This window comes from Sciurus carolinensis, chromosome 9, assembly GCF_902686445.1.
Source record: "Sciurus carolinensis chromosome 9, mSciCar1.2, whole genome shotgun sequence".
Classification (NCBI taxonomy): domain Eukaryota; kingdom Metazoa; phylum Chordata; class Mammalia; order Rodentia; family Sciuridae; genus Sciurus; species Sciurus carolinensis.
The window spans coordinates 1058273-1081717 of NC_062221.1; the positions used below are offsets into that span (position 1 = coordinate 1058273).

The window sequence follows — 23445 nt, forward strand, 5'->3', positions numbered from 1 at the left end:
CTGTTTTAGCAGCAGGGCTACTGGCCTTTGTTTCCTCCATGTCAGGATCCTTGCATCAGCCCCTCGCCCGCCATGCTTCCCCTGAGCTTGTTCTCTCAGTGATCTCTGGGTGGCTGCGTACGAATCACGTTCCAAGAACTTTTAAGTCAAGCATTTACAAAACAAAATGTGTTTTCCCGCAGAGAGAATACTATCAATGGTCACTGTGCTGAGGTGGACCCTTGAAAACCTTCAACAGGTGCACTTTAAAAATTCATCTTAGAGAATGAAAAGATACAAAAAATGTAAAAGCTGGAACTGATGAAGGACTGTTATCCAAAATATACACATAGCTCTTAACACTCAATAGTAAGAAAAAAAAGCCTCATTAAAAAAATGGGCCAAAGTGGGAGACAGGAGGATCGCAAGCCAGCCTTAGCAACTTAGCAAGGCCCTAAGCAACTCAGTGAGACCCTGTCTCTAAATAAAACACAAAATAGGCTGGGGATGTGGCTCGGTGGTTGAGTGTCCGAGTTCAATCCCCAGTGCCCCTCCACCACCGCCCCCTGAAAAAAACAACAACATACCATCCAGCCCAGAATGGGGCTTTCTGGTATTTGCCTGAAGGAGTTGAAAACCTAGGTCCACACGAAAACCTGCACATGAATGTTTATAGCACCTTTATTCATAATTGCCAAAACCTGGAGGCAATAAGGATATCCCTCAGGCGAATAGATAAATGTCCAGATGATGGAATAGTATTCTGTGCTAAAAAGAAATGAGCATCAAGCCAGGGGAAGACATAGAAGAAACTTGCTAGAAAGTGAAAGAAGTCAAGCTGAAAAGCTACATGCTACAATTCCATCTATGTGCCATTCTGGAAAAGGCAGGCCAGAGACAATGGAAAGATCAGTTGTTCCCAGGGACCATACAGGAGAGAAGGAGCACAGAGGACTTTTAGATATGGTGCTGTCATGCTAAATACATGTCATTTTACATTTGCCAAAACCCACAGAATATACAACACTGAGAATGAACCCAAATGTAAACTTCGAATTTTGGGTCGTCACCAGAGAAATCAGCAGAAGAGGGACTCAAAGGATTCCTGGAGAAGGTGAGAGCTCAATTCAGGACAAGTGGAGTGCTTGACCTTCCTGATACACTAACTTGAGCACGTATCAGTGGAGGCACGGACGGCGCTTCACTTAGAAAGCAGGCACACCTTCAAGGGAGAACGTGCGCTGCTCCAGGGGAGAGATCTTTTGGAATAAACCAAGAAACACACACTGAAGAAGTGAATGTGGGCCATCTAAAGAGTGTGTCGCATCTGAGGTTTCCACTTCCTTTTGTTAAAGGGAAGTCGGTGAGGGCTACCTATGGGAAGGCATGTAGGAATGACATCAGTCTGGTGACCACAAGATTGTTTATGGCTTGATCATACTTAGGCTGATATGGTCTCCATTATCTGATCAATATACACTGGAAAGTCCCCTAAATTTTAGATTTTCTTAAATTATCCACTGTTTGCTTGATCTATTAGTGGGCTACTTAGTACTGCATGAAGTAATTATAAGTAAGTGAAATTATGGTTACAAGATGTTCAGATGTCCCAGAAAAATTTGGGAGTGACAGGTCTGGTCTAGAGCCTGGCTTCAGGAGTGACAGGCTTGGAAAGGTAGGCAGAGCCTCAGGTTAAAACTAGTTTTCCTTGCCTTTTTTTTTTTTTTTTGCCATACTGGGGGTTGAACCCAGGGCCTTGTGCTTGCAAAGCAAATCACTCTACTGACTGAGCTACCTCCCCAGCCCCCTTGCCCTTTCTTGATTTCTTTCTACCTGTTTTTTTCTTTCTCCCACCTGGCCTTAGGGGATAATTGTCACCGTGGGTTTGTCCATGGTAACTACCATTCTAGAAGGGGTTATGATAATGAGGGGCTATGATAGTGGGGCGCTATGCATGCATGGGGACAGTGGGCTTACAGGGAACGTGGACCTTGAGCTCAATTTTGTTGTGAACCTAAAACTGCTAAAGAAATAAAAAGTCTAATGTTTAAAAATTAATGACGGAATTGTAAGCAAAAATAACCAACATGGTTTTTGATAACATTATGAGAACACAGCCGGGAGGGCAGCAGACCTTAAACAATCAGCAAGTTTTCCATTTTTCCACGGTGGAGTCAATCAAACACACACTAAAGGGGCTCCTTTTCTGGGTAGAAAAATGGCCACGGTTACAGATGGGCTGAGTATTACAGCTCAGGATAAAAGTGGTTTAGTTATTGGAGACTGAAGCAGGACATATTGGTTTCGATGGCCAGGAAAGAAGTTGTAAAAAGCCACAAATTTACTGTCACTGGGAAAAGCTGAGAACTCCGTGTTCACTCACTGCTTAGCTCCTTCCTTTGGGACGCACTGTTACCTGGAGCTTCGCCATTTGCTTTTCTTCCTCCAGGATTCACCCACAATGGGAAAGGGTAAAGTCTGAGGCCCAGGTTTCAGTGCCCCCTCCTACCCTCAGGACCCACTGTGGTTGGGAAGGGGTGGATATCTGTCTTGGTGGGGCCGCTAGGGACGTCTGTCTTGGTGGGGCCGCTGGGGACATCTGCCTTGGTGGGGCTGCTGGGGACGCACCTTGGTGGGGCCGCTGGGGACGTCTGCCTTGGTGGGGCCGCTGGGGACGTCCGCCTTGGTGGGGCCGCTGGGGACTTCCGCCTTGGTGGGGCCGCTGGGGACGTCCGCCTTGGTGGGGCTGCTGGGGACGTCTGCCTTGGTGGGGCCGCTGGGGACGCACCTTGGTGGGGCTGCTGGGGAAGTCTGTTTTGGTGGGGCCGCTGGGGATGCACCTTGGTGGGGCCGCTGGGGACGTCTGTCTTGGTGGGGCCGCTGCTGGGGATGCACCTTGGTGGGGCTGCTGGGGACGTCTGCCTTGGTGGGGCTGCTGGGGACGCACCTTGGTGGGGTCGCTGGGGACGCCCGCCTTGGTGGGGCCGCTGGGGACGCCCGCCTTGGTGGGGCCGCTGGGGACGTCCGCCTTGGTGGGGCCGCTGCGGACGTCTGTCTTGGTGGGGCCGCTGGGGACGCACCTTGGTGGGGCCGCTGGGGACGTCCGCCTTGGTGGGGCTGCTGGGGACGTCCGTCTTGGTGGGGCCGTTGGGGACGTCTGTCTTGGGGGGCCGCTGGGGACGTCTGTCTTGGGGGGCCGCTGGGGACGCACCTTGGTGGGGCTGCTGGGGACGCACCTTGATGGGGCCGTTGGGGACGTCTGTCTTGGTGGGGCTGCTGGGGACGCATCTTGGTGGGTCCGTTGGGGACATCTGCCTTGGTGGGGCTGCTCGGGACATCTGCCTTGGTGGGACTGCTGGGGACGTCCGCCTTGGTGGGGCTGCTGGGGACGGCTGGGCGCTGGGCTTGCCTTCTTTTCCTCGGGGGCCCATTGCTACTGGAAAGGAGGTACTGGGAGAGGGTTAATGGTCTGCTCATTTCCCTCTCCTCCGGAGCCACACCATCTTGCCCTTTTCCCCGGGGCTGTCTTGTAGGAATACTATTCTCAACCCTTCAAGCATAAGAAACTCGAACACGAATTCTTTTTGAAAGTTTGCTAGGTTTTTAGAAAAACCAGATCTAAATGAAAGAAAAAGCAAAAAATAAATTTTAGGAGATTGCTAGGGTTGCGTTGGTGTTTCTAGATACTGGTTCCTTATTACAAAAGCAAATTACTGGTCCTGTCTTTCCCTGGGTCTGAATTTTCACTGTTGGGAAACCTAACAAGGAGCGGGGAAACCGGGAGAGGGAGCGTCTCCTAGGTCACTAGGCAGAACCTGACGCGGGTCAAGAAAGCAAGTAGGGGCAACAGGCAGGGAAGGGGCTGGACAGAGAGGGCGCTCTCGTCCCGGGTGGCCGGCTGGAGGGTCCGCAGCCCGCCGCACCTGCCGCCCGCTTCCGCCTCTGCGCACGTCCAAGATGGTGCGGGCGAGGCGGCCGCGCGGCCCCGCGCTCCCTCCCGGGGCGCAGGCGCCGGCGCGCAGGCGCGGGGCGGCCTCCCTCCCGCCCTCGGCGGACCGCGCCTGCGCCGTGGGGAGCCGCCGGCGGCTGGGCGCTGGGCCGGCCGCAGTCTGGGTCTGACGGCGGCCGGAGCGGCTGTCTCGTCTAAGATGAGGCTTCTGCTGCTTCTCCTGGTGGCGGCGTCGGCGGTGGCCCGGGGCGAGGCCTCGGCCAACCTGGGCGGCGTGCCCAGCAAGAGGTTAAAGATGCAGTACGCCACGGGGCCGCTGCTCAAGTTCCAGATCTGGTGAGTGGGCGCGCCGCCCCGCCGCGCTGCCGCCCGGCGCCGCTCCCTAGGAGAGGCCCCGGCTTCGCGGCCTAGCTGCTGCGTCTTCCCTGCGCCTTCCCGGCGCCCCGCCGTAGTCGGCCCGGCTGGACGCGCGGCCGGGCGCGGGTCCTCGCAGCACAACCGCTTGCTTGCCTTTTGCGGGCTGGGAGGTGGGCTGGGGCGGGAGGGCGCGACAAGGTTAAACGCCGCGGGGGGACCAGCGCGGCCGGCGGCGTCACGCGGTGCCCACGCCGGCGGCCGTCACCCGCCGGGCGGCCGAGCCGGAGCGCCGGGCCTGCGGATGACAGCGGCGGGCGTGGGGCGGGCGGCGGCGGCCGGAGCCGTTGCTCCGGCGAGCGGGGCGTTCGCGCCCGCTCGGCGCCTCGGCCTCGGGCGGCGGTGCTCGGGGCCCGGCGCCGCCCCGCGCGCGGCGGTGCGGGTCCTCGGCGGAGCGCTCGGCCGGGCTCCGGAGGCGGCGTGCTCCCTGAAGGGCGTCCGGCTGCGCCTCTCGGAACGCGGGTCCTCCGGAACGCTGCCGCGGCCGCCGCGGTTGGGGTGCGGAGCGGCCGCCGCGGGGTGCTGCGTCAGCCAGCCTGTGGCTTCGCCGTCGGAAACGACGTCTTTGGATTAAGCAAAGTTTGCGACGTTTAAAGCGGAGTCAGGGAGCAAGATGGTGAGACCCTGGGATGAAAACGCCCTTTCTTCCTGGTGACGAGGGTGAGAACCGAGCGGTCGCTGTGCGGCCCGACCCGTCGGCGCCGGGTCTGGCGGGTCGTTAGGGCCGCTCGGAAGGCCCGCTTTCGGGGCGTCCGCGCCTTCTGCCGCCGCCTCCGCGCTCTTGCCCCAGAACGCCCCTCTCTGGGTCTGCTCTGCCGGGGTCCTCGCCGCGTTTTGCAGGTGCGTCTTCCCCGAGGTGCTCTCGGCAGGTCTCGAGAGCGAGTGAGCCGGTGCAGGGCGGGCGCAGCCGAGGACTGCGCCCAGGGCTCGGTGCTCGCTCGCAGGCTCGATACCCCGAGCTACATCCCCAGCTCTTCTTAAGTCTTTAAGGTGGTCTCCCCAATAGCTCGGGCTGGCCTTGAACTTGTTTTCCCGTTTCCTCAGCCTTCTGAGTAGTGCGAGGGGCTCCTATTAAGCTTTTTTAAAAATTCACAACTTGAAACTTTGATGCTTAGTTTTTCTTCGATTTAAAAAAAAAATGACTTTTCTCTGACGTGTAAGAAGAGTTTCTTTTGCTGTCACCCTGAACATGTTACATAACAAAAGTGCTTCCATTTTTTTTTAATATACACCTAGGAAGTCACTTGTATTATGTCCTTCTGAATATAAATTTAGCTGCTTGTTTGTTGCTTTTCCCCCCAGAGATTAATCTGTTTATAATAGAGTGAATATTAGGTTTCTGGTTTTGATAGACTCTTGAACATTCATTTGCAAGTTTGGGAAAGTAGAGGAAGCTAATACAGTTGAGGATAAAATGCATGAGAAATGTTTTAGATTTCATTTGAAATCTCAGTGCTATGAAATGCAGTTTTTCTTAACATTTATGAAAGAGCTACTTTTACTTTCAATTGATTTTGTTCCGTGTTTTGTATTAATGTACTAATTAATTGTATTAATTAGATATGTAACTATAGTTCAACATATCTGGTAATTATACTTTTATGATTCTGGAACAAAATAGCAATGCAGTGCACAATGAAATTGAACTGGAGAGGTCACGCTTGTGACAGCATTTCCTATTACGTATTCATAAATGCTTTTTGAATAAATTGTTATTCAGTACCCAAAGATTTCATGGTGAATGAGACAGGTGTGATACCTAATGAAACTTGCAAAAATGGTCCAGTAGTATTCTTTGTATCTGAGTTTTTGGCTTTTTTGTTTGTTGATGGAACAATAGAATTTGGAAATTTTGTTGGCATTGATATCACATTTGTGAAAAATTTGTCCTGGTTATTTGAATTGTTAAGCATTGAAAGGAAGTTCTTGCTCCACACAGTGGTACACACCTGTAATTCTGGCTCCTAAGAAGGCTAAAGCAGAAGGATTGCAAATTTAAGGCCAGCCTGGGCAATTTAGAGAGGTCCTATCTCAAAATAAAATAGAAAGGGCTAGGATGTAGCTCAGTGGTAGTGCACTTGCCTACCATGTGTGAGGCCCATACGGAGCACCACATCTACATAAAGCTCTAGTGGAGCTTAAACTTTCCTTGTTACACTTTGCTTGCTTTGCTTTTAATATGTGTATTCTGGTAGAAAGGGATGATATTTGGCACGTGTGTTTATTCTTTGCACGTATGTGATCTAGCATTATCAAATCTGTAGTTTCTGCAGTTTAAAAAGATTACTGATTACAACCTTTCACAGTTAATATTTATTTAAACATTTGACAGTTGGATTACTGCTGAGAAAAGTAGATTTTTTTTTTTTTTTTTTTTTTGTGGTACTGGAGATTGAACCCTTGTATGCACAAGGCAAGCACTCTAACTGATCTATATCTCCAGCCCGAGAAAAGTAGGTTAAATGAAGTTAAGATTTCAAAACATAAGCAGAATATGGCAGAATTGTCAAATTTTGTTAATTATCCACTGCTGTAATTATAGGACAGCCAAGTTCTAACTGCAGTTTGGGTAGTATGAGAAAGACCTAGTTGAGATCCGGAAGCAGATTTTGAACTAAGATTCAAGTGGTAAGATTTATTTGGAATGACCTTTGCAGGTAAGGGGAATACTGTGCAGTGGCCCTGTAAATATGTAACTATAGTTACATATAGTAGGAAAGAACATAGTTTACATGAGAGGCCTGGCCGACTTCAAGGAGCAAGAGGCAAGGCCCTTGAGGGTTTGGCAGGCCCTGCGTGGGAGAGACCAGAGAGCTTCTTTGTGGAAAGGCACGTGGGGGCTTTTGGAGTTGTCCAAGGCAGAGATGTGGAACTTGGGTCAGAGCTGGTGGGGAGCACAAAGAAGGGTTGAGAGCTCTCTAGGAGATGAATTTAGCACCTGTGAGTGATGGATTACAGTGGGCACCATCTCTGAGGGCTCCACATCGTGGACTCAGCCAGCCGTGGATCAGAAATGTCTGAGGGGGAAAGTGGCGTGTGTACTGAACACAGACGTTTTCCTTGTCGTTCCCTGGAAAGTGTAACTGTTGAGGGCATTTGTACCGTTAGGTGACTCCACTTATACAGTAGGGTGTGGAAGTTGTGTGCAAATACTGTATCATTTTTTTTTTTTTTTTGGTGCTGGGGATCGAACCCAGGGCCTTGTGCTTGCAAGGCAAGCACTCGACCAACTGAGCTATCTCCCCAGCCCTGTATCATTTTCTTTAAGGGCCTTGTGTGTCCACAGATTTTGGCATAGGGGGGCGAGTCTTGGAACCAGCCCCCCATGGGTATTGGGGACTATATGTATACTTGGAGGTAAGGAGAGACATCCTGAAATGAGAACTGTCAAAGATGACTTCTGAGTTCAGCTATGATGGTGTGCCATTTCCCAGAATAGTAAACAGTGAGAGCAGACAAAGTTCTATGGATTGTGTTGTGATGAGAAAAGGAAGGGAGGGAGTCCTGATTTGTGTTTATCTGCTTATTTCTTACAGGGCCTTGCGCCTGCTGGGCAAATCTCGCATTCCCAGTCCTTTTAATAATTGTTTTATTTGAGACAGGGTCTTGCTCAGTAGCCCAGGTTGGTCTCAAACTTGAGTCCTCCTGCCTCAGCCTCCCTACTAGCTGGGATTACAACTGTGCACTACTGTACCTGGTTTTGGAATCCTGAACTTTGAAAACCAAAGACACAGTAGCCAGAGCAAAAACCCCACAAAGAAATGTTAATCATTCCAGAATACCTGTAGTAAGTGAAACTTAAAAAGTTAAATTAGCAGACGCTGTATTTCACTAAACCACAGATACAATGACTTGTTGGGTGCATCGTTATTTTATATATCACTTAGAAAGAAAATATACACCATTAATAGCCTAGTAAGATAAATAAGATAAATCCTGTGGGGTTTTGTTGTTGTTGTTGTTGTTGTTGTTTTGTTTCTTGTTTTTGAGATGCTGACTATGGGAAAATATGCATCTTGGAATCAATGAAATGAAGTAGCCAGAAGAAGTTGATGCATACATCAGACTATTAGTAAAATGTCAGAGAAAAAATAAAATGGTGGGAGCTACACCTACTGATGGTTTAGATTTTTTAAATTCTGCAAGTTTATAATGATGGAACTTACCATTTTGTTTGTGTTTTGGGTCTTTTTTTTGCCATTTTTTAAAGAACAGAAAGCTGCAACATCTAATTGAATATTGTGCACATAATAGTTGTCTCTCCTTAATAATAAATGAAGAACTTAGTTCAAAGCTTTTAGACGTAGGTGAAACATGACTGAATGATTTTAAAGGTTTTATATCCTCTTGTAGAAAATTGAAACATTAGATGACTAGTAGAAAATCAAGTCATATATATCATTAAAAAATCCAAGATAACCCTATACATTTTGACTGTCTTCTTGACCAGGAACTGCTCATTTACTGGACTAGCAGTTTGGAGACCAGGTTCTTGTTCTTTCTACCCCTTATGCTCTGAGTAACGTTTGGTGAGTTTGGTGAATGAGTCATCTCATTAGCACTCAGCTTGTTCATCTGCATAATGAGAATGTTGGTTGCTTTCCATTTACCCCTAATACTCTCTGTTGCACTGCTAGAAGACTTAAAGGAAAAAAGTGAAAGCACATGTATTTGTTTATCTTCATGTATTTCTGTCTTTGTCAGTCAAGACTGTGGACGAGCCCTCGGGCTTCTCTGATGGTCACCTTCCCTGCTTTCCTAAAAGGGCAGTCATGTTTTCACATTCCTTACCATGATGGGTGCAGCCTGGAATTGATGAGGAAGGATTCCCTTATGTAGGTGAACCACTAATAATCAGTTCTTGTAGTGATAGTGACATACTCTAAATTTTTGTTATGCCCCGCTTTCCCATGCCACTTGTTTTCCCCCTTTTTTGTTCAATTTTTAGGAAGATGTGATTTTTTCACAGTAAGGTTCAAAAGCCAGTTTTCTTGTAGGAGAGACAGACATACCAGTGTTTATAGTAAAGAGAATAAGTATTCTAAATGAGATGTGAAATAGAGGACTAGGGGATAGAAGGAACCTTTATTCCGGGAGCCAGAGACTTTGCAGGGGAGCAGAGGCAGGAGTGGGGAACTCCAGGAGACAGAGAGAAAGGCTTTCACCAACTGAAAACTACTGCAGATGAAGCTGACTTAGCCGTGGGGCAAAATGGAAGCATAAAGCACCCCGTACTGTGCAGCGTGTGTGTTTAGCATCTCCTTCAAAATAACACATACTGTGCAATGTAATTTTACGTAAGTTCATGATTGTATGCTTTTAAAAACCATGCCCCCATACTTAAACCTTTTCGTGTCTGTAAATGCAGATCTCCATCCACAGGCATAACATTTCACGGAATGAGTATGCCTTTATTTAACTAGTGCCTGACTGATTGGCATTTATGTTGGCCTGAATTTATGTTACTTTGTTGAGATAAATATCCTTAAATACCTTTGTATACTTACTCAGTTATTTCCATAGAATAAACCCATGGAAGGATAATGTGACTAAGTCAAAGGTATCACATTTTAAAATTTGACATACTTGGATTGGTTAAAACTTCTAGAACTTCATAAAGTGGGTTTTTAAATTTTTTATTTTGTTCTAAAATGACAATTGCTTTTTCTGCTTATTGGGTTTTCTTTGTGACCTAATGGTGGTCAACAGCTGCAAATGTTTGGTGGGCTCTCAGAAAGTTTTTTGTTTTTGTTTCTGATAGGATATGTAATCTGATCAGTATATTGTGATCCATTTATTACTATTCAAATTTTTTGTAATTTTTGTTTATTGGTCTCCTGTTACTGGTTTCAGTTTTCTGCCACATCATTTTCTCCTTAGAACCTCAAGATATGTTTTTCAAACTGTTTTTTTTTTTTAATAGTGGTAAAAATTTTAAACATTAAATTTACATCTTAACCTTTTGAAGGGCACTGTTCATTATTGTTGAGTATCCACATTTTGTTGTGCAGCAAATCTAGAACTTTTTCATCTTGAGCACCTTCACCCTATCCCCAGTGAATACTAACTCCCCCTCTTTTCTTCCTCGGGATTCTGAACACTTTAGACACTTTGTGCATGGAATCATACAGTGTTTGTCCTTTTGTAACTGGCTTTTTTTTTAGTGTATTCTCAAATTTTATCTATGTTGTAGCAAATGGCAGGATTTCCCTGTTTTTAAGTCAACATAATATTCCATTTTATGTAGATAAGTAAATGTATTTTCTTTATCCATTTATCAGCTGATGGACATTTTATTTCACAGTAGTCAATAATGCTGTCATCAACATGGTGTGCAAATATCTCTTCAAGATCCTGCTTTGGTGAATTATTTTTGGATGTATACCTACAAGTGGGATTGCCTGTGTCTTAGCTTGTTTTATGTTACTGAAGCAATACTTGAGACTGGTCATTAACAAAGGAAGAAGTTTGTTTTGGTGAAGGTTCTGGAGGCTGGAAGTCTTAAGAGCATGGCTCTGCATCTGGCGAAACCCATGCTGCTTCACCGGTGGCAGAAGGGCAAGTGAGCTCGGAAGAGGGAGCACAGCCAGCTCTCTTCCAGAAGAATGAACCACTCTCAAGACTGGACCACCTCTTAAAGTCCACCTCCCAACACTACCACAGTGGCAGTCACATTTCAGCATGCCATTCGAAGGAAACAAATCATAATCAAACCACAGTGGCTGGATCATATGGTAACTCTATTTTTAAAATGTTTAGGCACCTCCATACTGTTATCCATCATGGCTGCACCATTTTATATTTTCACCAACCACAAATAGGGATCCCAGCCCCTCACCAACACTTGTTATTTTCTGTTTTCCTGATGGTAGCCATCCTAGTGCATGTAAGTTCACAGTTCATTATGGTTTTGATTTGCTAGATCCTCAGAATGTTTTAATTCTGCTTTTTGGTTTTGAGTTTTCCTGCAGTTCTTCCACATCTCTTTTTTTCTCCTTATTACAGATTTTGATTGTCGCTCTTATTTTTAATCTTTTGATTACGCTTCTGCTCTTTAATTTTGTGACATTTTCTCATAAACCCTCAGGTTTTTTTCTTTTCCCTCTGTCCTCAAGCAAGACAAGACAAAACAAGAGAAATAGCTTCAGATATTATCAACTAACAAACTATAGCTTTATTCTCCATTAGAATGTTACCAGTGGCAGAAATGCATAGATTTTTATCTTATGCTTGATGCTTATCTCTGGAGCTTAGAATATCTGTCAACAGTCAATTAAAAAAAAAAAAAAGGTATGATCTGTTGTAGGCTACTGTGGTTGGCCCTGTGACAACCTATCCTTCCAAATTTATAAATTGCTTAAGTTCTTCCTGGGGAAGGATTTTTTTTCTCTTTGCTCTGGAAAATATTATATATATATATATTATATATATTATATATATATATATATATTTTTAATGAATGGAGTTATGTAGCCACTCAATAAAGGTGACTTGATAAAGATACTCAATAAACAGTGATTTATCTGCATTTTGAAGGAATTGTCTGTTGTCAAATTCCTACATGTATTACATACAGTTTTTATCTTTTTCAGTACACTTAAAAATTAAGATATAATCCACATGCCAAAAAATTTGCTCCTGTTGCATTTTAGTAAGTTATTATATTAATGAGAAAATAACATTTATTGTGTTCCCTGTTCATTCATTGGCCAAACTAGGAAGCTCTTTTGGGTGCTTTGTTTATTGTCTTCCTCTTCCTTTTGTACTTTCACCTGTTGACTGTGGACTCATTTCAGGTGACAGTTGGGTACACTGCTGCAGCAGCCAGGACTTGGAACCTCTTCAAAGCCATTCGTTTTGTTGTGGTGGTGGGCACTGGAAAGGAAGTCAGTTGGTCTTGTAACACAGTTCCTTACCCTGATAAGCTGCCGCCTCTTTAGTGTTGCAATTCTTAGAAAAAAATAAAAATAAGAAAAGAACATGTTCTGATCTATGGTTTTCAGTCTTGGTCTGAAGTGTGTGAGAAATCTTGCTTGCATCATTTTTCAAGTTATATGTGACAGTAGAATGTACTGTGACAGAATATACATACATAAAAGTATAACTTACTCTATTAGGCTTCCACTCTTGTGGTTGTGCCTGATGTGGGATTACCCTGGTCGTGCGTATAAATACAAGGCTAGTTAGGACCAATGAATTCTGCTGCCCTTCTGATCTCCTTCCCCCAGCCGGAATCTTTAAAAAAAAGTCGTTGGTCAGATTAGCTTATTCCATGCTCCTTGAGCATCTTGTTCATATTTAATTGCTTAAGACGCTAAGAACAGGTGATGCAACTCATGATGTCTGTTACTACCTCATGGTGAACAGAGCAAGGAGAAGATCACATCTAAAAATGTAGTGGTCAGTTTTCAGTAACCAGGGAGCTGCTGGGGATGATCAGTGCTGTAGACAGAAACCAGTATTTATAAAACATCTTTCTGATTTTCTTTGGGAGGTACAAAAAATATTAATTGAAACCTTTGGGATTCAAGTAGAAGAAACCTATTTGAATGAGAGTAGACAGTGCATTGGGAATGCATTTAAAGATTTCTAAAAGAATAGTGTTGGAATCCAAAGGCAGAAGCAATAGGGCCTCAGAGACTGAAATGGGAAACTCAGAAACCTGGGCAGGCTTTGTTCACACTTCTGATTCACATTTTTACTTTACTCAGTAAAATGTATACTTCTCTGAAGTTCAGCTGGATCTCCTCTTCTTAGTCTTATGGATAGGTTGACTCCTCCACCCAGCAGGTCTAGCGTTAAATGTCACTTAGCAGTCACATTTTAAAATCCACATTCTTTTCTAGAAAAGAAGCTCTGGACCTTCTTCTGAAGGGTGCCTTTCTGGAACATATGCTATGGCAAGGGTTTGGTCTCATATAAATGGGACCCAATCCTGTAGCAGGGTAGGGGCTGGGTGGGTATTGCTCATAAAAGGGGAGGGTGAGTTAGATAATGAAAACAGAAAATCACAGGTATTTACTTCATAGCAATCAACGTCTAAGATTTTGCTAATGGTATTCTTTTATTTTTTTATAATGTTGGGGATCGAAACCAGAGCCTATGATGCTGGTTGCGTTCTACCTCTGCACCCCACACCCAGCCCCATATTTCTTTTACTCTGGGGCTGGGAGAGGTGGGCCTATGTGACAGGCTTGGGTTTGGTAAAAGTAGACATTTGACTTCAATTAGCAGCAGATGTAGTAGAGAGAAGTGAACTGGTTGGTACTGTGAATGAGGAGGCTATATGCATGGTGGACTTTTAAAAGCACAGGATCTGTTTGAAATATCATGGACAAGAGATTTTTCTCTGTTCCCCAAATTTCTTTTCTGTTGGTTACATATAGATCATTTAATATGTTTGCAAAATCTTTGGGAAAAGTGCTGTGTGGAAAATATTTTAACTCGAACAATTCAATAGTTGAGTCCTTGTAGTAAGTTATCTCTGGATTACTAGATTACTAGAAAAGGGTTTTGCAAAGTGATGAGACTTAAATTTAAGACTTCTTTTCAAGAAGTAGGCAACCATTGGTGTGTTTTTAGGATGTTCACACACCTACCAGTTGGAGACGCGCTGGGATCAGATGTGCTCACTGAGCTGGAGAGTGGGGTACCTAGAAAGAGCTGGGTTTGACGTAGGTGGCATGGTGCTAGCTCTTCACCATAAGTGACTCTAACTTAGCATTTGCCACCTCAACAAGCCCTGGGTATGTTTCATTTTGGAAAACATCTGTTTGTAGTAGTGATTAGTGCTTTCAAGACAGAAAAATTACTTGGGGTGAAAACAGTTGTACTAGAAAAAAAGTTCCTTGGTTTTTCTTGACACGCCTGAAGGCAAATGTAGAGGAACTGTGTGAGTGCTTGTCTGAAGCATGCCATGGCAGTCTGTAAGCGTTTCGTTTCTCAGAAATAGAGGAGTGCAAGTTTAAGGCCCTTTGGACTGTGAGATCGTGGGCCAGTTCTGTTTGGAATTTCACACGAGGTCCGAAACTTAACTGGACTTGGGATTAGAAAAACAAAGGGTAAATTTAGGCTTTTAAGCACATTGTGGGGAAAGAGGGTCACTGTTTCGAGTCTGACCAGTAGTGTGGCCTGCACTTAGACATGCCTCTCCAGCTGAGCGTCTTTCCTTCAGGTACTGCTGTTTCACAACATTGACTGTCCTGTGTGGAGAGTCTGAAGTCCAGCTGTAGTCCAGTCCTGACACTAAGGGCAGCCTCTGTCAGTGTCACTCACTGCCTAATACAACGCTTGATGTGTGATAGGCATTCCATAGATATTGAACAAGTGAAATCTTACATGAATGTGTAACCTTGGAAAAGTTACTTGATCTCTCTGGGCTTCATTTTTTTCCCCTTTCATCTATGAAAAAGAAGTTTCAACTAAATTAGCCAGGCTCATTCTCAAATATTGCTTTAAAAGTTAAATACTAGGCTGGGGAGATAGCTCAGTTGGTAGAGTGCACAAGGCCCTGGATTCAATCCCCAGCACCACAAAAAAAAAAAAAAAAAAAATTAAATACTTTGGTCTGAAGCTGTAGCTCAGTGGCAGAGTGCTTGTCTAGCATATGTGAGGCACTGGGTTCCATCCTTAGCACCGCATAAAAAATAAATAAACAAAATAAAGGCATGTTGTCCATCTACATCTGCAAAAGAAAAAAAGTTAAATACTTCGGTGTACACCTGTAATTCCAGGGGCTTAGAAGGCTGAGTTAGGAGGGTTGAAAGTTTGAGGCCAGCCTCAGCAACTTAGTGAGGCCTTAAACAATATAGTGAGAACCTGTCTCAAAATTTAAAAATAGAAAAGGGCCTGGGGGTGAGGTTCAGTGGTTAAGCACCCTTGGTACAAAAAAAAAAAGAAAGAAAAAAAAAGCTTAAATACTTTTATTTTAGATAATTAGTTTTATTATAGACACTGGTGCCAACTTGGGCATTGAAATCAAATGGCATTTCTTGATTTTAAGTTGGTTTGACTTACTATTTTTGTAATAGCTTCAGGACAAAAGTAACATTAAACTTTTCTTATAGAGAGTTATGGTGAACTACTAATCCTAGGATGTAAGATCTTCGCACCATCCTTACAACTCTTCTATAAATTTGGAATTTCATCAGATTAATAATATGAACTCTGAAAAGCTCCAAATGTTGATTGACAAGAATAAAAAAAGTAATAATAAAATGCTAAACTAGATGGATATTAAAGAAGGCATCTGAAAATTTGTAAGTTTGTTTAAATATTTAGCTATATAGAGGTTTATTCCTGAAAAAGTTTATATGTTTTAAAGATTTACTCTTGAAAATATAATTTTTTTTATCTTTTTGTGGTGCTGGGGATTGAACCCAGGACCTTGTGCTTGACAGGCAAACACTCTACCAACTGAGCTATATCCCCAGCCTGAAAATTTTATTCTAGGGCTGGGGAGATAGCTCAGCTGGTAGAGTGCTTGCCTCGCAAGCACAAGGCCCTGAGTTCGATCCCCAGTACTGCAAAAAAAAAAAAAAAGAGAGAGAAAATTTCATTCTAACAGTAAAGGAAATAAATATTTTCTCTAAAGAATGACTGTCAAATTCTCTCACTCTTTTTTGATGCTGGAGATTGAACTGAGGGGCCCTCTACCACTGAGCCACACCCCCAGCCTTGTTTGTTTTGTGGTGCTAGGGATCCAATCCAGGGCTTTGCACAGGGTAAGCCAGCACTCTGCCATTGAGCTACATCCCCAATCTCACCCTTTTTGTTTTATTACTTGCTATCCTCTTGCCTCAGCCTCCGAGTTGCTGGGATTTGGAATTACAAGTGTGCATCACCACACCTATTTTTTTTTTTTTTTAAAGCAGGTTTTCTTAAGTAGGGATCTACTAATCTGCTAACATTTATGCTGTTTCACCCTATCTCAGTGTAAACTCTGCTTTTCCTTTGGGTTGGTACTGGTGGTTAATGGGTTGTTTTTCTTTGATTGACAAAGCTGGCACCTTGTTTTACTCTACTGTAGCTTAATTACTGACCGGGCTTCCTCTGTACCATTGTTGATTTTGTTACTTTATGATATTTATTTTCCTTAGAACCTAGTGAACTTAAGTGCTGCACAATTTGGCCTGAATTTGCAAGCTCTTCTGTTGATCCTTTTCTCTAGATGTGCTCTTGGTGGCATATTCTATTCTTGTTGGGACAGCTGAAAGTAAGTCGTTTAGAGACTGTCATGGAGAAGATTGGATGCCGTTGACATAATTTCCAGAGTCATGTCATGTTGCTGAGAGTTATCCTCTCAATCTTTGTTTTCCTTCACAAAGTAGATTTAAATTTTAGCATCAGAAGGGATCTAATAGTCCAGTCTAAGTTCCTATAATGATCGTACAAACCTACCCTGGTGGAGGCAGAGTGGAATGAAAACCCATTTCACGTCTCACACCTTGATATTCTTTATAAGCTTCTTGCACCCCAGTTTGGAAGTTTCTATTTCAGATGAATGAGAGTTGTTTTCATATCACTGATTTTTTTTTTTTTAAAGGCCAAATCAGTGTGTGAGTTCAAGATATACTGAATATGTGTGCGTGAGAGAGAGAGAGAGAATATAGGTATTTGCTGTTGTCTTACAAAAGCCCAAAGCTAAAAGGTTGAGATATATATACATATATATAATAATAATTATTATTATTTTTTTTATAATAGGGGAGCAGTTATTTGAGGGGAAATTTGTGAAATTTGTAAAAAGGAAGAAAACTCCCTGTATGCTTCATCTGGGTTGTCATTAATTTGTGATTTTGAGAAAAAAATTTAATGTCAGTAATAATTTTTAGCCTTTTTCTGACTACAGAATTAATCTATGTATCTCAACCACTTATGGAAACACTTATTTTTCTGCAGTGTTTCCTGAGGTTACAGGCGGGTGTTTGAGGAGTACATGCGGGTTATTAGTCAGCGGTACCCAGACATCCGAATCGAAGGAGAGAATTACCTCCCTCAACCAATTTATAGGTAAGTAAATTTCAGTAACTTAAAAGGGAAACAATTTATTTGACTTCACAAGCTTCTGTGAACTATTATCACTTACCTTTCTTGGTTATTGTAATTTAATTGGTTACAGTAATATACAGAGAATGCTACTTTATAAATAGCAAGTTTGGCTCAAATATAGAGTTTTTCTCTAAAAAGGAATGAGGTTGTTTCAGAGATGACAGTCCTTTTAAAGTGGTATTTTCTAATGTAGTTTTAATGCAGAAATAGACTAAGAACTCCCTCGCCTCACTTGATGCTAGAGATTGAACCCATTTCAGGATTTCACACAATTCTAAGCTTGTTCTTTAACACTGAATTTCCCCCAGATTACCAACATTTTAGAGGATCAGTGATACTAAGTTCTGTACCGTCTTAAAGTGATAGTATTGTTAAAGGCCAGTTTATATGATTTTTAAGTTTATTTTTGAATTGATTTAAAAGATTAAACATTTTGTTTTAAAACCGTATAATAAATTTTGGTTGCTTTTTCATGATTAGTAACTTTTTTAGATTTGGTATCTAGAAAATGTTTATATACATGTACTTGAATTAGGAAACTTTAAAGTAAATGAGAAATTATGGCTTCTGATTTTTTTTTTTTTTTTTTTTTTTTTTGATAGACACATAGCATCTTTCCTGTCAATCTTCAAACTAGTATTAATAGGCTTAATAATTGTTGGCAAGGATCCTTTTGCTTTCTTTGGCATGCAAGCTCCTAGCATCTGGCAGTGGGGCCAAGAGAATAAGGTAAGTAATTTAATAACTGTGGTTACTGTAGGTTCTTAGGTTTTCAGTTAAAAGATTTTAATGTATTTTTCTTTTTGGCAGAAGGTACTTGTCACTGATTTACATATTAATGTGTATTATTTCAACTTATGTCATTTTATCTCTGGGCAAGTACTTAGCTTCACTTGGCTTCAGTTTCCATTATGCCTTAAAAACAATATATTTAGGGCTGGGGAGATAGCTCAGTTGGTAGAGTGCTTGCCTCGTAAGCACAAGGCCCTGAGTTCGATCCCCAGTACCACACAAAAAAAAATTGTTTAAAAAAAAAAAATATATATATATATATATTTAAGGGTAATGGTTTTACCCTTTTATTTAGGGGGCATAAAGGGAGATATTATTTATTACTAGAACCTGGGCAGAAAATAATCTTTAACCTGATTTTGATTACATCACTTAGGTCATGTCATAGTCATCAAAATACAATTATATACATTTATATCAGCTGATATACCACTAGTGCATTGATCCACATTAAAAAGTGTGTTTCTGTTGATTGGTTCTTATTAAAACTCCTTTTTCTTTTGAATTATTTGTTCTTTGACTTCCTGTTTGTAGGGATCTGTTTGGCAAATTGCCAGAAAGAATAAATGTAAATACACTTAAGAATCTTGAGTTTCTTTGCTATTTCTCTTTTGCTTTGTAGTCTTATAGCAGATATTCTTGCTAGAGTATGTTTGTTTTCATCTGTTTTGCTTAAAGTTATTTTTTTTTCTGAATCATCTACATCACCAGAAATGGGTCTAATTTTTATTTATCTCTGTGGGTGTTGCTTAGATGCTTTCCTCAGGGGCAAGTTCTCTTGTGGAGCCCTCTGTCCAGTTTGTCCTTTAGCTGTAGGCTGAATTCCTTTACCAGACTCCTACACAGCTGTCCTTCTCCTAGGGAACCACTTGCTTCCAAGAACAGGCAGGGATCTTAACAGAGTCCTCAAGTGTTGTCTCTAATTCAGGTGTGTCTGCCCTGTCATTAACAAAATGTTAATTTGCAAAGGATTAAGAATGGGAAGTAGAGTACTTAACTGCTGATAATGTTTTGTGCTGTACTTAATTGATTCCAGATTGTCCTTTGTGCATTTTACCTCAGTAGATATACACACCATTGTTGATATACTGTGGAAAAAGAATACACTTACAAGCTGTAGCCGTTATGACAATTCCTTGTGTTTTATTTCTATGAAAGTAGATTTATGTTCCCAAATGTTAGGAAATTAGAACCCACCTAACTCAAGTGGGGCAGGAGGGAAAGCTCTTTCTTGTCTGCAGTGGACATTTATTTTTCTGAAACAACTTGCTGTGAATTGGCATCCTCACTATATCCAATTTTTAGTTTAGTGATTTTGCTAAATTAAAACTCTTATGTGTATAAGAAAGAGCTTCTAGACTCTTTTGGGGGAGCATAGATTTGTCTTCTCACAGTGAATAACTAATCTGTCCATGCTTTCTGTCCTGCCTTTTCCTTACTTTGACTTAAAATGATTTGTTTTATGGAAACATAAATGGTTGTCTTGGATGCTTGAAGTTACTGATCGTGGCATCACTAGTCTCTTGGGAATTCATATGTTGCATTATAAAAGTGTCAAAATGAACCCTTCTTACACTGGCATTTTTTTGTTTAACTGGTTGTTATGCCACCTCTTAGGACTTCTGTGTACCATGTGAACATCATGTGAGTTCTTCAGCATGTGGAGGACTGTGAATTGATGCTCCAGTTTCCCTGCTCTGTGGGTGTTACCTGAACCTACGGAATAGCAGAAGTAGTTGTGCAGGAACTCTCTCTTTTTTTTTTTTTTTTCTTTGTGGTGCTGAGGATTGAACCCAGGGCTTTATGCATGCAAGGCAAACACTGTACCAGCTGAGCTATATCCCCAGCCCCGTGCACAAACTCTTAAAGCAGATTTTAAAAGAGCATTGAACAAATAAAGAATGAGATCATTTATTAAAAGGATCACTGTGTCCTAAGTTGTCACATTTTAACTTTTTTTTTTTTTTTTTTTTTTTTTTTTTTTGCGGTGCTGGGGATCGAACCCAGGGCTTTGTGTTTGCAAGGCAAGCACTCTACCAACTGAGCTATCTTCCCAGCCCACATTTTAACTTTGAATGACTTTGTTGCCTATTGTACTTAATTATATTTTCTTTTAGGTCTATGCATGCATGATGGTTTTCTTCTTGAGCAACATGATTGAGAACCAGTGTATGTCAACGGGGGCATTTGAGATAACTTTAAATGGTAAGTTTTGAATAGTTTGCATGTTGTGCTAAACTTTAAGTGATTTCTAATGAGCAAGAACCTTTTCTGTTTTTCATAAGAGAAACTTCTCTAATGTTCATGTAAAAGAAGTTTATTTGATAAAAACTGAAGATTCAAGAAACAATTTAGAAAATTTTAACTTATTCTGTCTTTACCTTTACTTGAAATTTTAGAATTTCTTAAAGAGTTGGCCCTCCTTTTTGTGTTAAGTTTCTGTCTGGTCCTCATCTAAAGTCTTTGGGATGATTCCTGAACATGAAGCTCTAGAGAATTCTAAATCTGTCTCAATGCTGTACTCAGGAATCTTAAATATGACCTGCTCCAGAGTAGACTCTTGATCATTTCTGCTTCCTGCAATTCCTGTATGCTGTTAATTTGCTTTTCTCGCATGGTTGATTCTTTTAATGGCACTATCATTTGTCTCCTGAGTTCCCGAAAACCTAGGATCATATCAGCTTCTTCTTCACTCCCCGTGTTTAGTGAATTACCAGGTCTTCTCAGTTGTGTCTTTTAAATGGCTCAGAAATCTGTGTTCATCTTTACTGCCATCATGCTAGTTCATGCTGCAATTAACTTGTTGCCCTCCCTCTTTAAATCAGGGGTTGGCAGATAGGACCCATTAGCTAACAGTGGTGTTTACATTGTTAAATAGTTTTAAAAAAAGAAAAAAACAAGAATGTTTTATGACATATGGAAATCATATGAAATTCAAAGTTGTGTTCATAACTATGTTCTTGGTTTCATCAATGAAAAATGGTGGAAATTTGTTTTTTGTAGATTTACAGTTACACCTATATAATACCCTTAATTTTGTTTCTTGGTCCATAAAGCTAAAATGTTTTCTATCTGACTTTTTACAGAAAAAAATTGCCAATATCTGCTCTAAAAAGTAGAGTTTCTTTTTTTTTTTTTTTTAAATGCCGATTTTATCTTGTTGCTCGAATATCTCAAATTCACTAAATGGCTTTATTATTTTTCCCACGATAAAGACCAAAATATTTAATATGACCAAAAGTCTCTGCACAATCTAGTCTAAGGGTCTGCAAACTGTGGATCTGTGTTTTATATTCTTTGCTGCCCGTTTTATAAATAAAGTTCTATCTGAACACAGTTGTACCATTCTACATATCACCTAGAACTGTTTTCAGGCTACCATGAGAGTTGAAAAGTTATGACAGAAGCGATAGTCCTGGAAAAAATGGTTGATTTCCTGTCTCATTGAAGTTTGTTGGCCCCCGTCCAGCTCTTCCCTCCCCTCCCGTCTTCCTCCTCCTGCATTCCAGCTACACTCTGGCTCATTCCCTGTGCCAGGTTTCTTTTCAGTTTTGACACTTCTCTGTCTCAGGTTTCCTGCTCTCATGAATCCTCACTCTTGTCCTGGTGACTTTTCTTCATTTCTAGATTTCAGGTTAAGTGGTATTACTTCTCTGACTGGCAGCAGTGGAACCCTGTGTTCGTGCCTCTCATAGCACTCTAGCACTTCCTAGTTCTACTTTTAGTCTGCACTTTTGATTTTGTAGCTATTTAGATAGTTCTTGGTATTTCCTCTTCCAGAGTGTAAACTCCCTAAGACAAGAAGCTTTTGCTCACTTTCATATCCCCAGTTGTGTACATAGACACTTGATAAATACTTATGGAATGAATGTCTTACAGAATCTTTAATTTTGGGGTTGGGTACCATTCCTTTTTCTAGACGTACCTGTATGGTCTAAGCTGGAATCTGGTCATCTTCCATCCATGCAACAACTTGTTCAAATTCTTGACAATGAAATGAAGCTCAATGTGCATATGGATTCAATTCCACATCATCGATCATAGCCCCACCTATCAGCACTGAAAACTCTTTTGTAAGTAGTTAAAAATATACTAGCTTTGTATGGGTTTTTGTTAATTCTTATCACGACTGTTACTACATATTACATGTATTATCACTTAAGTTTCTGATTCAAGGTTAAACAGATTGATGTGTCCTTCATTAAAATTTATATCAAGGGAGTTTGAACCTGCCAGAGTAAGGCTGTTAATAATTTTATCTTGAAGGCCTTTATGATAATTTTTAAACTCTCAACTGCTGATAGCCAGAATTGATATATTAGCGTATACATATCTCCTCTCCTTACCTTCAGATAATCAGTGTCTAAGAGTATACATATTTCCTAGCATCTTCAAGATAGGAAACTTGTAAGCAAGTGTGAATATGGAGGATGAGTTTTAATTAATTTTTTCTCAGCAGAATTGTTCTTGGTTCTTTTCTGAGTTGACTTTCTAGAAGAGTTTTTGCAAGATGGTAATTGGAGTGTTCTTTCTGTGTATTTTTCAGACATTAAGGGATCTTTGCAAGAGCAGCGTGACTGACACTATGAAGGCCTGTACTGAAGACAGCAAGCTGTTAGTACAGACCAGATGCTTTTTTGGCAGGCTCGTTGTACCTCTTGGAAAACCTCAGTGCAAGATAGTTCTTCAGTGCTGGCACATTCTGGCATTCTGCACATTCGTGGAGTGCAATAATGCTGTATAGCTTTCCCCAGCCCAGATTCACCAGTTAATAGTTTCTTTTTTTTTAAATGTAGACATTACTACTTGTAACTTTTTTCTTAGTCATATTTAAGAAGTAGGAAATTGAGTTACAATTTGATTTTTTTTTTTCTCCAGGGTGTCTGTTAAATCTTGTGTTTTTATATGAGTCCTTTTTTTTTTTTTTTTTTAATTAAAGTCAATCTTTTAGGGAATACAGCTGAAGTTCCCAAATATTTATGAGTTTATCAGTCATCTCTAATTTGGTCATGTCCAATTTATATAATTTTCAAAATACTACAGATTGTGAACAAGATTATGGGGGGCATCTAATATCCAGAGTACTCTACCAATTTGTGTGTGTGTGTGCGCGTGTGTGATTACCAGAGAACTCCTACAAAACCAACTGCTTTTTAAATTCTGTTGTGTAGTTCAAGTGTCTTGCCTTGACCAGTCTAATGAGTTGATTAACTGGGCCTTTATACTTAACTTAATAAAAAACTAAGCAGATGTCAGTTAAA

At 41.7% G+C, this 23445-nt stretch overlaps 1 protein-coding gene and 1 non-coding gene across 2 annotated transcripts; one reads left to right on the top strand and one right to left on the bottom strand.

Annotated features, from left to right (window-relative positions):
- The first annotated feature begins 4039 nt into the window (after nucleotides 1-4039).
- Selenot (selenoprotein T) lies at nucleotides 4040-23445 on the top strand. The gene is made up of 6 exons (XM_047565072.1): nucleotides 4040-4264; nucleotides 17243-17353; nucleotides 17995-18121; nucleotides 20302-20389; nucleotides 22104-22257; nucleotides 22731-23445. Exons 1-5 carry the CDS (start codon nucleotides 4128-4130, stop codon nucleotides 22226-22228), a joined length of 588 nt encoding a protein of 195 aa, XP_047421028.1. The 5' UTR covers nucleotides 4040-4127; the 3' UTR covers nucleotides 22229-22257; nucleotides 22731-23445.
- Nucleotides 15700-15773, bottom strand: Trnad-guc (transfer RNA aspartic acid (anticodon GUC)). Its single transcript has one exon. It is a non-coding gene; the product is annotated as a tRNA-Asp (tRNA).